The sequence below is a fragment of the Pteropus medius genome, unplaced genomic scaffold (assembly GCF_902729225.1).
Source record: "Pteropus medius unplaced genomic scaffold, Ma_sr-lr_union100, whole genome shotgun sequence".
NCBI lineage: Eukaryota > Metazoa > Chordata > Mammalia > Chiroptera > Pteropodidae > Pteropus > Pteropus medius.
Window position 1 is genome coordinate 691111 of NW_024352790.1, and position 14816 is coordinate 705926.

Below are 14816 nucleotides of genomic sequence, written 5' to 3' on the forward strand. Positions count from 1 at the left end.
ATCATCCATCATCCATCCATCCATCCAACCATCCAACCATCCATCCATCTAACACTTACTGAGTGCCTGCTTTGTGCCTGGTACTGGGTTAGGTGATGGGCTGTACAGAGGAGAGGGCCCCTGTTTCTGAAGAGCTGTAACCAGTCTGGTATAAACAGATTTTCATAGAGGAATGAATGGAAGCACTCAGAGAGAAGAAGCATCAGCTTTTCCTGAGGAGAGTGGAGAGCCTTTGTAAACAAAGTGTATTATGGAGTTTTAAATGTTGTTGTTTATTTTTGCTGATGGTCTTTTACACAGGAGGCGTGGTTAGTCATCTTATTTTAAAATAATAATAGATAAGATTTATTGATGACTTCCTGGGTTCCGGGCACTATTTTAGGACTTATATGTGTTATTTAATCTTCACAACAACTCTGTGAAGCAGGCATTGTTCAAATTCCTATTCTACAGCTGAGGAAACAGACTTAGAATGGTTAAGTGGCCCAGATCAGACAGTGGCAGAACCAGGACTCAGCCCAGGCTCGCATGGCACTGAAGTCTCTACTCTTAACTGCTAGGCGCTCAAGCAAAGCACAGGCCTGAGGGAGTCTGCCTCTTATGTTTTATAGGTTTTTTGTAATGACAGTATGAAAATGATTATGTGAGCACTTAGAAAACTGAAACGTTGTTTTATTTAAATAAATGATTTTATAATTAAAAGGGTTTTAAAGGTAGTATGGAGCAGTGAATAAGATAGTCCTTCCACCTTTCCTAATAAACTGGACCAGTCTTTATTAGGAAAAACTGCCTCCTTAGAGGGCCCAGAGGGGCAAGTATTTGTATATATAGCTGATAGGAAATTATTTGCTAATAGAACAGGGTGCACCCTAATAAGCACTGGTGGTTTTATAAAGTTAATAACTTTTAAAATGCATAGGAACTTTATATTTAAAAAAAAAAGGAAATTGACACAGAAGTTAAGTATTAGCTCGTTGTATGTTAGCTGTATGACAGCAGCATCTTTCTAGAAAACAGTACTAAAAGATAGATTAATTATCATGGGTTAAGAATAAGGAAATTCTTCAGTATTGCAAGGTACAATGAACTGATACAGTGTAATGGTTAGGAGACAGCCAGAGTTCACAATGTAACTGCCAGTAACCAATTAAGTGACACTGAGCACATTCCTTTTTTAAAGCCTCCACTTCTTCACCTATAAAATCAGCTTTCGAATCAGAACAACTAACCTGGTTGTGAGAATTAAATGAGGCAATGCAAGTAAAGCACTTACTTAGCCTGGGTCATGCATTCCATCCATGGTCATTATGCATACTGAGAACCTGGTTCCTGAGTTCCATCTAGGGCATCGCCCATCCCTCTGTACATATTCCATCTCTTGAGTACACTTCATTTGCGGCACCCCCTCTTCCCTCCTTTTTTTTAACTACCTGCCATTTCAGGAGTGAGCTGACTTCCCTCTCTACTCTATAGTAGATGTAAGAATGAGAGATATGAAAACCCATTTGCCTTTTCTGGGGATTCAAAAGAAAAGAAAAAGTAGGCTCCCTTGGTAGATCATCCTGTCCCATCAGTAAATCCCTGCTTGGAAGGCTGCAAGTATTTCCCCTACTTCAGGTTGAGATTTTGAAATTCCTCTGAGGGGGATATTGAAGAACTAAGTCTCATTCCAGCCTGCGCTCTTGCATCTCTCTGAGCTGCCTGCATTTACAGATGGTGATCTAGAGAGAAGCATTCTTCCTTCACTTATCCAACAAATATATGAGGGAGCTGTCACGGTCCTCGTGGAGCTTACCAATCTTCTAAGCTATAACTGTTCACTGTCGTGTGCAGCTGGGAACCTGGCCCCCCTACGAATTCTGTGAGTCTTCCCAGTGTAGGATTGGTGGATGCGATTAGAAACAAGACTCATTTGCTTTCCTTTTTCATATCTGATAAAATTCCAAGGTAAATATGCAGACAGTTATTCAGTAATTGTGAAGCCAGGTGTTTAACAGTGAGTGAAACATGATGGATGGTTGCAGTATTCTAGAAATAACAGCATACTGTCTATGTCAAAAGAAACCAAAAAATATATTCAGATATTGTTCCTGCTGTCAGAAAATGTAAGTAAATAAATTTGCAATAGAAATATGCAATAGGAAGAAAGAATATAATAGAGTCAATGATGACAATGATCTAAGGCTTGGTTACATTTCCTTTGTCAAACAGAATCAAGAGCAGCAGGAGGAGCTAGTTGTGTTCCTCATCTGTGTCCCACCCCCCACCTCCTGCACCAGGGAAGGGGAGTTCTTTGAAGTTGACAAATTGGTTTAAGGCATGTTTATTATGAGGCAACTCTAAGACATTTGTTATTTTGCCTGAACTCAAGACTAGTGTTAGGCAGGGCTCCACCTCCGCTAGGGGAGCCACAGAGAGCGAGCCGCTCCTCTTCCCCAGGCTTGTAGTGCTTATAGTGTAGGCAGAGGACCCAAACGCAGCTTAGCACATGCTGCTATCAGGGCCTTCTGTTCTCAGGAGTGATGTGAAGGCAAGTCAGACTTTATGTTGGCAGCCTCTGTGGAATTGAAGGTTGAGTGAGGTATGGAAGTGGCCGAGGGTCACCTAAACTAAGGAAAAGAATGTATGTCGCTAATATAATTTGCCTAAGGTAGAAACCATTTCCAGATTTAAGGAGATTTCTTGAAAACAGAGGGACAAGATAGGCAGTTAATTGGAGAGGTTGATGGTATATTGAGATACAGAGCTGCCCAGTTGTTCTGGAGACTGGAAAGCTCAGGCCCAGGCACAGAGTACACTGACTTAATGTTAAATTAACAATTACTGACCCAGATTTCCTTATGCTTGGGTAACAGAAATGATCCCCAAATGGTACCTGAGAGACCAACCAGTGGTCATTGATAGAAGGGAAGTGAATTAAATGCGTCATTATCCAAGTTGGCCTCTGGTCCCTATTCATAATAGGGACAGGATCAGCTACAGATTGCTATGTGCATTTTCTAGGTTATCAGGTGCACATCTGGACCTGGAGACAGGAACATGCGGGAACCTCCTTCCTTTGGGGGCAGCAGCAGTTAGAAAGGAAATTAAGTAGCATCTAATGACCCTGGGCTTGGACAATCACTTTGGGAAGCAGGTCCATTCCACCCATCCATCCATCCGTCTCTCTCTGTCCCACCTCTATCACCAACCCTCCTACAATATCTTAAGCATTTCTCTCTGGGGTGGATTGTCCCCGGAGATGCGCACAGGCCCTATCCTTGGACAGTGTAGACGGAGTTCTTCGGTGACCATCACTTACTTCTAAAGATTACATCAGACTGCTTCTAAAAATCTGGTGCAAACCATAATTTCTATGAGAATATACTAAAATGATCTTTTAAAGATAATATAGTTCATACTGTATGCTTAATCATATGTATATACATATATAAATACATGTAACATAATCAGTTAAATTTTGGAATTTTATATTCTGTAGCATGTCATTATAATTGAAGAAATAAGTATGTTGTAATGGGAATGTTGTTTTCTTTCTCTCTTAATCTTTTAGTGCTGCCAACTGTCCCTATTCAGAAATCAATTTGAATAAAGACCGCATTTTCCCAGACCGCTTAAGTGGGGAAATGCCTCCAGCTAGCCCATCATTTCCAAGAAATAAAAGAACAGACACAAATGAAAACTCTTCATCTCCTGAAATAAGGTAATTTACGTGATAATACTAGTATTGTTTAGAAGTAGAAAGAGGTTTTCTGTGGTAAAAAGAGGTTTTCTATCTTAGGTGTTTTATATTCTATGGTAATGTTTTCTTGAACATTATTGAAAATATACCTAATTTAATGTGAAATGATGGTTGGGATCAGAGCACTTGAACTTTTTTTAAATTAGGGAGAGGTTTTCTAAAAGCATATCTAAATGAGGCAGGATTTCTTCTTTATATTTTAGATGAACTTGCTTGGTGTCAGTCATACCAGTTTGTATTTTGAATGAATTGATCGATATTTATATAGACCCATCCTTTATAAGAAAGATGTCAGACTACTTATGAAGAATGGACATTATTTTTTTTTAATGTTCATTATAGGAAGTATTTGCATATATATTATTTCATGTAACTATTAAGATGTTAAATGTACCATAAGCTCAGTCATTTAATTTTTAGTGATTTCATTTGTAGAGTTGAGTTGGAATGTTTTAGCCTCAGTGGATTATATTAAGTAAACAACTAAGTTTTGTTTGACATATCTTTATGTAAATGGTCTGTGCCCTCATTTAAAACTGAGGAAACTACTAAAAGAAAGAGCAGATTAATAGAAAGATGTTCCTTAATGATTAAGTATTGGGGGTTTATTTAACTGAGTATTATAAAACCTAAGGCAACATAGTTCTTTGTTTATTTTAATATTTTATTACTGCCATCCTTATAGATGAACAAGGTGGATATTTGATTTACTGTGTGTGATTCTGAATGCACAGCAATGTTATTGGAGTAATGACATTTTTAAGTATCAATATCCTAGAAAAGCAGTTTTGCCCTATGCGTGGGGGAGAGCTGTAACTTCTTTAATTATCAATGATAGTGATGATTTTTTTATCCTCAAGACCATGACTAATATAACATAAACTCATTTACTCAACCCAGCACCCTAAAATGGGGGTGTATCACTTGAAGAAATTTAAGATAAATGAAAGTACTAATTCACATAGTAGTAATTACAGATACAGAATTCATTGAATCACATGGTGATAAGAATACCTAGAATTTTAGATTTCAAAAACCAAGATACTATTTAAAAAGTCAATAAAATTCTTTGAAGGGCATGTAGTACCATCTCGCAGGCCTTTCACTGTCTGAGCTCAGAGCCAGATACCTGGGGCCAGAGTCTCCTCAGACCACAAATTGGCAGTGAGTATGGATGATTTCTTCAAGTCCTTTTTAACTTAGTTCATGTAAGAAAACAGTAATTTTTACAGTGGATGTAACTATTCCAGTGATCCATCTCCTGTGAAGGTGTGATTGTGGCTCTTCATGTCATCACAGAGACAATCTCAGACATTTTAAGTTTCCTATACTAACTCACCACACATTTCATATCTAAATACTTTTTACATTAGATAGATTTTTAGCTCATACCATCTTTTGAATCAGTGGATTCCAACCTTCCATTATTTCTCTGTGAATTAATATTTATGTTTATTTATCGTAGTTTCTTCAAGTGATGTGCATTCATGTTTGGGTGCTGGGATTTGGTAAATGAGCATCACATTATTCAGGATTTTAAAGGCTTTGTTCAGATGTCTTCTCAGCTTCATCTTTCCACTTTACCGTTTTATTTATATATCAACTTATTTTGTTTATGTGTGTGCCTAGATGTAACCTGAGAGATTAGTTTAGTTTCATGCAGTTAGAGGAAACGTGAGGGAGACCATTCAAATGATCCCTAAATTTTTAAAGTGAACATTATTTACCAAGATTTTTTTCTCACTTTATTTTTTAAACAAGTATGTTTAAGAAATGATTATAGGCATCATAATATTCCTACCTGAATACTTTATTATGCATACTTAAAAAAAAATTTTTCCAAAATAGCCAAAATAATGTAGATTTATTTACTCTTTCAATTTTTTTTTTTAAATAATTAAAAATTGGCTTTAGATTATTTTCTTTTTCTCTTCTCCAGGCAGTCTCTGGTTCTCACAACAATCAAAATGACACGTGATATTTTAGATATAAATGATCATGGGTACAAATGTTAAAAAATAAAAGAAAGGTTGTTAACAAAAAAGTTCATCTTATGGCTTGGGGATGGTTGATTTAAGGTAGAATTAATAGGTTAGAAGTTAAAGTTAGCTAGCTCTACTATAAGTGAATCTGTCTGAACACATTCAATTCATATATTTTTTCGTTTTAAAAATAAATATAACATTTGTGGATTGCTGATTTCTTTAACCTGGACTTCAGAATGAAATAGTGAGCTATGCAAAGCTCTGAGAACAGTGACTAATAAGTAATAAGCCCTCAATAAATGTTAGTTTTTATTAATGTTGTTGCATTTGTTTTATAATATTCCTTTTATTCCTGGGGAGCAAAAGGCTGGCCCGTTTCTTTGCTATATTCCTAGGTTAAACTTTGAATAGAGCATTCAAACCAGATGATTCTCATATTACTTTCTGTCTTCTTTTCCCATAATCATTACTCCTGTGGATGTAATTTCCCACTCAGTATGTAATACATTTTCTTTACATCATTCTAAATAATTTACTAAAATTTGGTTGCCAGACTGTCGTGTTTTGTTTTTTTTTCTTTCACTGCATTTTGGCACAGCAAGAGACAGTTTGCACCACCAGGCCCTGCGACAAAGATTTGATTGCAGGTGGTTTATTTGGGAGGTAAGGAACACATCAGTAGGGGAGTGAGGAAGAGACAAGAGACTGGGGGTCAGGGGGAGGACGACAGTCAAAGCTCATTGTCACACTGGTTACCACTGTGGATAGTGGGAGCACAGTCCTGCTGGGAAAACTCAGGGAGTCTGTGTAAAACACACATCTCAGAGTTTTTCCACATAAGGATAAGGGAGCTGAGCTATTTAAACAACAGTTCCCTTCAGTCGTAGAGCTCCAGAGGCTGCTAGGGGAGGAAGGACATATTATCTCCCCAGCACATCTGCCTTATGCACAGCAGGCAAAACATCCAGAGCTCAGGTTCATCCTGCAGGAAAGCAGAACAGATGAGACAGGTGGGGAGTCAGCTGTGCACTGAAGTAGGAGTAAGTGGCCAGGAAACATGGGCTGGATGCTGGCAGTGTTGCTAAGCCATCTCATTTACCATTTCACATGCCAGTCACCAGAATGAGAAATAAACTGGTGTTGCTTTTGATCCAGGAGCTGACATAATAGATAAATTAACAATGTGAGGAAGTTGTATATCTCTTTCATGCCATAAGCATTATTTAAGGGCCAGTTCACAGGCCACCTGCTCACGATAGACTCACGGACAGTTGATGTTCCACTGCAGTAGCTCCCAAACTTGGCATCGCATCAGACTCCTTGGGATGTCTATAATTCAGATTTGGAAGCCGAGCCTACCAGAATCTTTCAAACTAGAGCCCAGGAGTCTGCATTTAAATAATTCTTTTGGGGGTATATTTCCCTGCTTAAAACTTTCAGTGACTCACATTCCTCTTAGAATTTAGACCCTAATTCTGAACACGGCCTACAAAGACCTGTGTTATTTGGCCCCTTCCTAAGTCTCCAGCTTTATCTCTACCAGTCCCTCTGGTCCTCAAACACCCTTTCTCACTGCCTAGAAACTCCATCTCTACCATATTCTAGTTAGTCTTTCATCTTGCAGGCTTCAGATTAACTGTCATTTCCTTGGAAGCTTTAACTGGTCCACCAGATTGTAGAGCAAGTTCCACATTACATGCTTTCACATCACACTTCCTGACACTATTGACGGTTTTGTGTAAATATTTCTTCCGAGTCTGTGTACTCCATTTGATGATAAGGCAGAGGTCTGTCTTCTCTGGTTCTCTGAGACACCCCAGCACTGAGCGCGCTACCTGGTGCACACTAAGGGTGTGAGGCAACCTCTGAGTCATCCACCAGCCTTCAAAGGAGCCACATCAATTATATAACCTACGAGGCTACTGCTCTATAACCTTCTTTTTGTTCCAGTAAAACTGCCTACTTTCTCTCTTTATTAGATCTCCACACCAGGTATCTGAGGGATAATTATTAAACGATGTGGTAACTCCTCCAAATATATATCTGCACTGTCTAATAAATTAGAGCAGTGCTTTTCAAACTGTTCTTGCTTAACTCCTGGCCCATGTAGAAAATGGTACCAGAGAAATAACATTTAAATGACACACCAAGGAAAAGGATGGGGATGCCTTCATGTGAGCAGATGGGGACTCTGGCTTCTGGGAGGATTACAGGGATCAGTATCCGAGGATTCAGGGCATCCTCTTGGAAACCTCTGCCCCACATTAAGATATGGCTCTCAATTTGTTTTGCGAGAGAATCATCAGATGCTTGTTAAAGACAGCTTTTGCATACCATCTCCAGACATACTGATTGAGGAAATGTAAGGTGCCTCCCAGTTCATTTTAAACAAACAACCTCCTAAGTGATAAATGCAAGTGATCTATATAAATCATTATTGAATATAAAGATCCTTCTCTGGAATAATAATTCACAGTGCATTAGTAGTTGGAGAATGTCAGCATCTATCTCAGATAGTCTTATTCGCTTGAAATCTGTTCTACACCCAGTTGTAATAGTGTTTTTATATTAGGTCCTATCTCTGTTAATAATGTTTCAAGCTCAGAATTAATGTTTTAACCACAGAAACACAATAAGGCATGTTTAAAATACCAGCTAAGTGCTTATATTACCTTGCAAGGCAAACAATGAAAAAATTTAACCTGTTCAGTTCATTATGACCCATTAAAATGGTTTTCAAGTTGTAGGACCAGTGTTTCCACTCTGAGAATCATATAAAGCAGTTGTAGAAATTGCAGCTATCAATCCACTTTATATTTTTAGGACGAGTCAGATTTGCCAGTCACACCAAGAGCCAGGCTGTACCCTTGAGGAGGGCCCTATTAAACAGATGGGAAAACAAGCTAACATAAGATATGAAACTATCTTATGTTATTTATAAATATAAATAAATCTATTTATTTTGCAAAACATCATCAAGGAGAAAAACATAATTTAGAGCCAAAAGTTCTAAAAGATTTCAAAAGTTAATTAGGAATCTTCAGGCCTTGACGTTTTCTGCTCCTGAGAGCTTGGCATTGCTGATTATAGAAAGTCATTTCAATGACTAGGCATTCCCTGGCTTTGTAAAAGCCTTTTTGTTGATCGGCGACCAGATATGGATTAGGAGCTGTGGAAGTTTTAAAATAGTCCAGCTCTTGGAAACTGGGTCATATCCATGCAGTTGTTCGTATGCACCTGAGAAAACCTCAGTTTTAGTTAAAACACTCTCAGTTCTGATGCCATCCGCTGTGACACCGAAGCCACCATTCAGAGTGTAAGGAAGAGATGACTGTTACTGTTGTGTGCCTGTGAAGTTGCTGGAACAATATCATATCAAGGTCTTGTTTTACCTCCTCAAATAGAAGCAATTCCTGACTCAGGAGACTCTTTTACATGTAGTAGGAAAGCCTCTCTTTTCCACAACAACATGAAAGTCATGCGGTCTCACTCTTCTTACAATGCATGATCTTTCTTTTCCAAATCTCACCTTATTGGTTAGGGCTTTTCATTTAATGAGAGGGTTGGTTAAGTTAATTGCTGAATTCGTTTTTCTGGAGTGTTTTCTCTTGGCATCTTGGTAGTACTCACCGTATTTACACATGATATTTCTCTTCACTAACATATGTATCTTATGCTAAATTATAATTTAATAGGTTCATTAATCAAAATGTTTTATTTTTAGTCATTAAGTAAATAGTAAACCATGTTTGCCTCTCCTGGGCCGTGTTTTATGTAAACACTATTAAAACTATTGCTAATGTATCTCAAAAGGAGTTTAATTTTTAAAACTCTTTATTCAACTGTTAACCATAGACGTAAAAGTTTTAATACCACTGGTTTTATTTGCCATTTTTTCTGAATCCCTTTGAAGATGGTGATGTCCTTGTCCTGAATTGTTCAAGCACAGTCTCCTCTTCATTCAAGTACTCTTCTGTAACCCTCTAGTATAACCCACTCCGAGATTCTCATTCTCTCTATTTTTTTTTTTTTTTTTTTTTTTACTGTGAGTGACCAGAAATTAAGGGGGAAGAAATGCTGGGTACATGCAAAGAGACATCCTTTAACATTCGAAACAGCAAACCCTACATGTTTGCTCTCATGAAATTCACCATGTCCCCAGTTGTTACTGGGGAGTACAGGTTACTTTTCAGCGCTAACAAGGTCCCTATGAGACTAGAATAAGTTTCTCGAAAGAGAAAGTTGGGGTAATTTTAAGCTACCAGACAAGCCATGCTGGATCTTAGAGATGGTGGCTGAAATCTCCAAATTGAAGCAAAATCATTCGTCGTTTCATTTTTCAGTATTTTTTCAATATTGTTTTTAACAAACTGGAACTGATTAAAACATACTTGGCTAGGGATTGTCTTTAAATGAAAACTAAATAAATGTAGAAATACAGTTTGCATTCAAATGCCATCCTGTTACTGTGTATTTACTCTTCTAATGTTTGTTTGGCTAATGTTTACAACAGCATAATTAGAGTAAGATAATAAGACATCTAAAGCATGACACATAATTACAGAGAATAAGAATGCTGACTCATAAAGGATACATTTTTCTATTTGAGCGGATTCCACTGCCTTAATTAAATGCCTAAAGAATATTCTTGAGTAAGATTTTAGTTATGATTATATTTCAATTCAAGTGAAAGAAATGTTTAAATGAGCTGGTTCTTGAAAATTCTAAAATCCCAAGTGAAATTGCTGTGTTCCAGGCACTTTTCTAGGTTCTTTTACCTACATTAGCTCATTTAATTCTCATAATGCCTAATGTGGGGTAAGGGCTATTATTACATCTCCGTTCTAAACACAGAACCTCTCTAGGTTATAGGCTACACAGCTAGTAAGTAGCAGACCAGAGTTATAACCCAAGCAGATTGGCTTCATTCTGGCTAGTAATCGTTACTCTAAATGCTATTTTAAAACTTGAATGTAACTGGTTACTTAAAGAAAACAGTTGTCAGTAGATAATTTTATCATACAATATAGTTTTTAATAATAACTGCCTTTAATCATACTTCTGCTTTTGTCTTCCTTTGTGCTGAGTACTTTTTATACATTATTTTATTGAGTCCTTAGAACACCTGTGAGGTAAAATATTTATTATCCTTCTTATAAATGATGCAGCTGAGAATTAGGGAAGTTAAGTAACTTGCTGAAGGTTATTATTGAAGTAGAAAGTAACAGAGCTGAAATTTGAATCAGATCTATTAACTTCCAAAGACGTACATACATGTAACCATGCCTAATCAGTTTGTATCGCCTTCCCAAAAGAAAAAATGTTGATCAAGAGGAGAAAATAAAGGAGTTTTATGTAAAGCAGAATTATATTAAATACAACATAAAAATAATTTTGCTTGTCATTTTTTTAAAGAATCTGTCAAGAAACATATACTATGTTCCAGAGTATATTATAATATTATCACAGAGTTTTGACATTCTGATATAAACATATTTCGTCTGTCATTGGAAGACTGTGCTTTTAGAATAACGTTTTGCTTAGGAAGTTGAAATCCTAGGTCAAGGATTTCATTTTCGCCTAGAGAAAGAAATCCATCACAGTATCTATTCAATTTGAATTAGCAATGAAACTCTTAACCTTATAAGAGAGAAATATTGGTTGCCCAAATTGAGAAAACAATTTTTATTTTAAATAAAATACAAAACAAATAAGATTAATGAGTCAGATTCTTCATTCTTGACCTTACCAATATGACAATTTGAAAATTAGATTATAACACAAGAAGGCATGTTCTCTTAAACTTCATATAACAAGGATTCTGTACCTTCATATAACAAGGTACTGTATCCTGGAAAAACACAAGGGTAAAAACCAAATAAACGTTGAATCTGCTTATGGATTTTAGTATAAGACTGGGTGCTATACTAGCCCCCAAATTGGGGTTAATCTCTTTAAGTTTCAGTGGATGTAATAATAGAACCTTCTTCCAGTGATTATTATGAAATACTGGACATACAAAGAGCTCAACCAGTCTTTTTAGTCCATCGTATGTTCTTAAGAACGTTAACTTTTCTTCTTCTTATTAACTGCTTCCACATTTCTGGATGTGCTGATTAGCATTCTGTTCATGTCAATGTTTCTGTTCATCCATCTATTTCGTACTGCCAGTTCTCATAGACTGCTCAGATTCTCCCCCACCTCTCTAGCTAAAAGAAACATCATGTAGAACCCCAAGGGGCTTAGTCAGTTTTAATTTTAAGGAATTAGCAGAATCAGTATATTAATTGGAAGTAAAACATTCAATAAACATTTCTTGTGGAGTCCTTTATTTGAATTGTGTTTGGTAAAAATAAATATATATCCCTGAGTTATATGGGTTCAATTTAATGAAATATAAGTTAAATTAGGGAAAATAAAAGTTGAACATGCTTCAGAAACGAAGCAACATGATAAAGAACAGATAGCTTTCATTTTGCTTCTCTTTCGGAGTGTACTACAGTGAAGAATTTTAGGGGTCAAAGGTCTTATTTTTTCTATCTCTGTTCCCTCCTAGAAAATTACATTTCATAGAATAAGTCATTGGCATTGTATTTGGTCATAAGAATATAAAAGAACTTTTCTCATTAATAAATATTACTTTAAAGGAATAATGCTTTATTAAAACCATAAAAGTGTTACTTTTATCAGTGGACACTCAATCAAAAACTGAAATATAAAGAAAATTCTAAGACAATTTTAGCCTTCGGTCTCAGGTTGTCTTTTTTTTTCAAGAACGAATCATTCCTTAAAGCTTTTAGGAAATCTATATTAATCAATTAGGAATTTATTTTCTTTGACTTAGAAGTGCCAGTTTTAAGTTATACAACAGTGATGTATGACTGTTTCTAATATTAGGATAGCCATCCACAAACAACATTTTTTAGTGGCTACAATACTCACGGGGATAGATTTCTGGACTCAGAATATTATTTCCAATTTAATATAAAGCAAGTTCAGAAGATCACATAAACTAATCTTAGCTAAGTAAGCTGATTTTAACATGCAGTTACTAAGTATACTTCACTGCTTTTACAAACAGGACAGTTTTCTATTATAACTTCAACTAATGTCTTTTCTCTAATTATCAGGGATTTTCTTATATTTGTTTGTACTATGCCTCCATCTTTTCATTTTCTGTGGAATAAATGTCTTCATGGTCATTTAATTGATTTCTCTTGGGAAAAAAATATTTGTATTGCATAATAAGTGATTCTTCCTCATTCTTAAGTAAGCAAGTATTTTTCAGCAGTTATTGTAAATTGTTTTGAGTATAAACTAAGCCCAGGAGCTCACATTCCAATGAAATTTCATATGTGTCCCTAGAAATGATCTAAGAAGTAGTGAATATTTATTGTCTGCTTACTATGTTAAATAATAATGTGAAATCATTGTGTCACATTATTATCATTTCAAATGGAGAATAAATTAGTACCTTTGTAAAACTATAAAACTCCTTTATATTTTGTTGGGATATTTGGTTTTAAATGTTTCTTCCCTTTTCTTAAAACTTACCAGTAGAAGTATGGTCTGGGTCTTCAAGAAGCTCAGGATATATTTCTAAAGGTAACAACACTTATAAAACAATAGACCACTGTGAATACACAGTATTATAAAGTGCTAATAAGGTGTGTAGGCCAAGTATCATAACCTAGATAGTCCCAGGAAATTACAAAGTGGGATTTATTCTGAAGATTAGGTTGAAATTTTTTAAATACCTGAAATTTAGCTTTAAAGAAAATATAAAGAACTTGTGTCTGGTTCCCTTTAAAGCCAGTTTTTGTCTCTGACTTAAGGGTAAAGCTCTAAAGTAAGATCGTTGTAATAGGTCCATTCCATTTTAGAGCATCCTTGTCATGTTTAGATCAGCATTAGGTCATTCCTGGTCAGGAGGTAGAATCAGTATTTGACCTGACTAAGCCAGAAGAAGCTTCCTAGAATTGAGTTTGATTGTCCTGAGCCAGGCTCAGTCTCAATTCCAAATCCTGGTGAGTAATGTATAATGAATTTATTAAATGGTATGGACTTTCAGAGCATTTTCTTTAAATTGTAGTCTTACCAAATAGTATAAGTAAAATTCCTCATGAATACATGTCTCAGTTCGAAGATGAATTATTCAATAGCTACATTTTCCAGAATGACCTTCCTTAATAGCATTTTAGCTTTAAAATATCTTTTTCTGAACAGTACATGAAAATTGATAATGAGGAAAATGGACATTTAGATGTTATTAGCATTGATCGATTCTTGGTAGAACTAAAAATTCTTCCTTACATTTTAGTGGTACCATTTGTTTTTAAATTTAAAAAACAGTTGATGAGATGTGGTACTGAACCACTTTTTAAAGTGCTTCTATTACAAAATATTGAAATGCTTTTTCTTCTCAGAGACCAGCATGCTGATGATGTGAAAGAAGACTTTGAAGAGAGAACAGAAAGTGAAATGAGAACGTCACATGAAACCAGAGGTAGCCATAATAATCTTATATTGTTGATGGATATTACTGTTAATACTCAACTATCAGAACTTAACTGGAATATGGCAATCACTTTTGTATTAAAGATAAACTTCATTTGGTTGGTTTGTTCCATTATCACAGACAAAAAAATTTATTGTTAAGGAAAAATATAGTATGTAATTCATAATGATATAAACTTACCTGTGACCTATATTTTTAGTCTCACATATCTGTACAATATTATATGTAAAGTTTGGGTAAAACATTGTATTTGGTCCTCGTCATACATTTTCTGTGGTATCATTGATGGCACTTGTCTCACATACTTTAAACTCATCTCAATGTGTATTGATATCCAAGTAGATTTAATGTGGTCTTCATCCGATACCATAAATGAAAAGAAAATCACTTGAACAAATGTTTTAGGTTGTACTAGAGAAAGTAATGTGTCTTGCATCTTTGCTTAAAGACATGAAATCATAATTACTGTGAGTCATAGTATAGATTGTATTTATAACTTACACATAGCTATGTAATTATTATTTATTTTTTGTAAGAAAATTTTGGCCTGATTATGATTTTAATGTTTGTG

The 14816-nt window shown here is 35.6% G+C and overlaps 1 protein-coding gene across 14 annotated transcripts in view; it reads left to right on the forward strand.

Moving 5' to 3' along the window:
* The window catches only part of L3MBTL3 (L3MBTL histone methyl-lysine binding protein 3), a 101408-nt gene that overhangs the window by 72429 nt on the left and 14163 nt on the right, over positions 1-14816 (forward strand). For all 14 annotated transcript variants that reach the window (XM_039849902.1, XM_039849896.1, XM_039849892.1 and 11 more), the window contains 2 exons: positions 3554-3703; positions 14154-14233. In XM_039849902.1, the coding sequence (XP_039705836.1) occupies positions 3554-3703; positions 14154-14233 (230 nt within the window). The remainder of the gene's footprint in view (positions 1-3553; positions 3704-14153; positions 14234-14816) is intronic.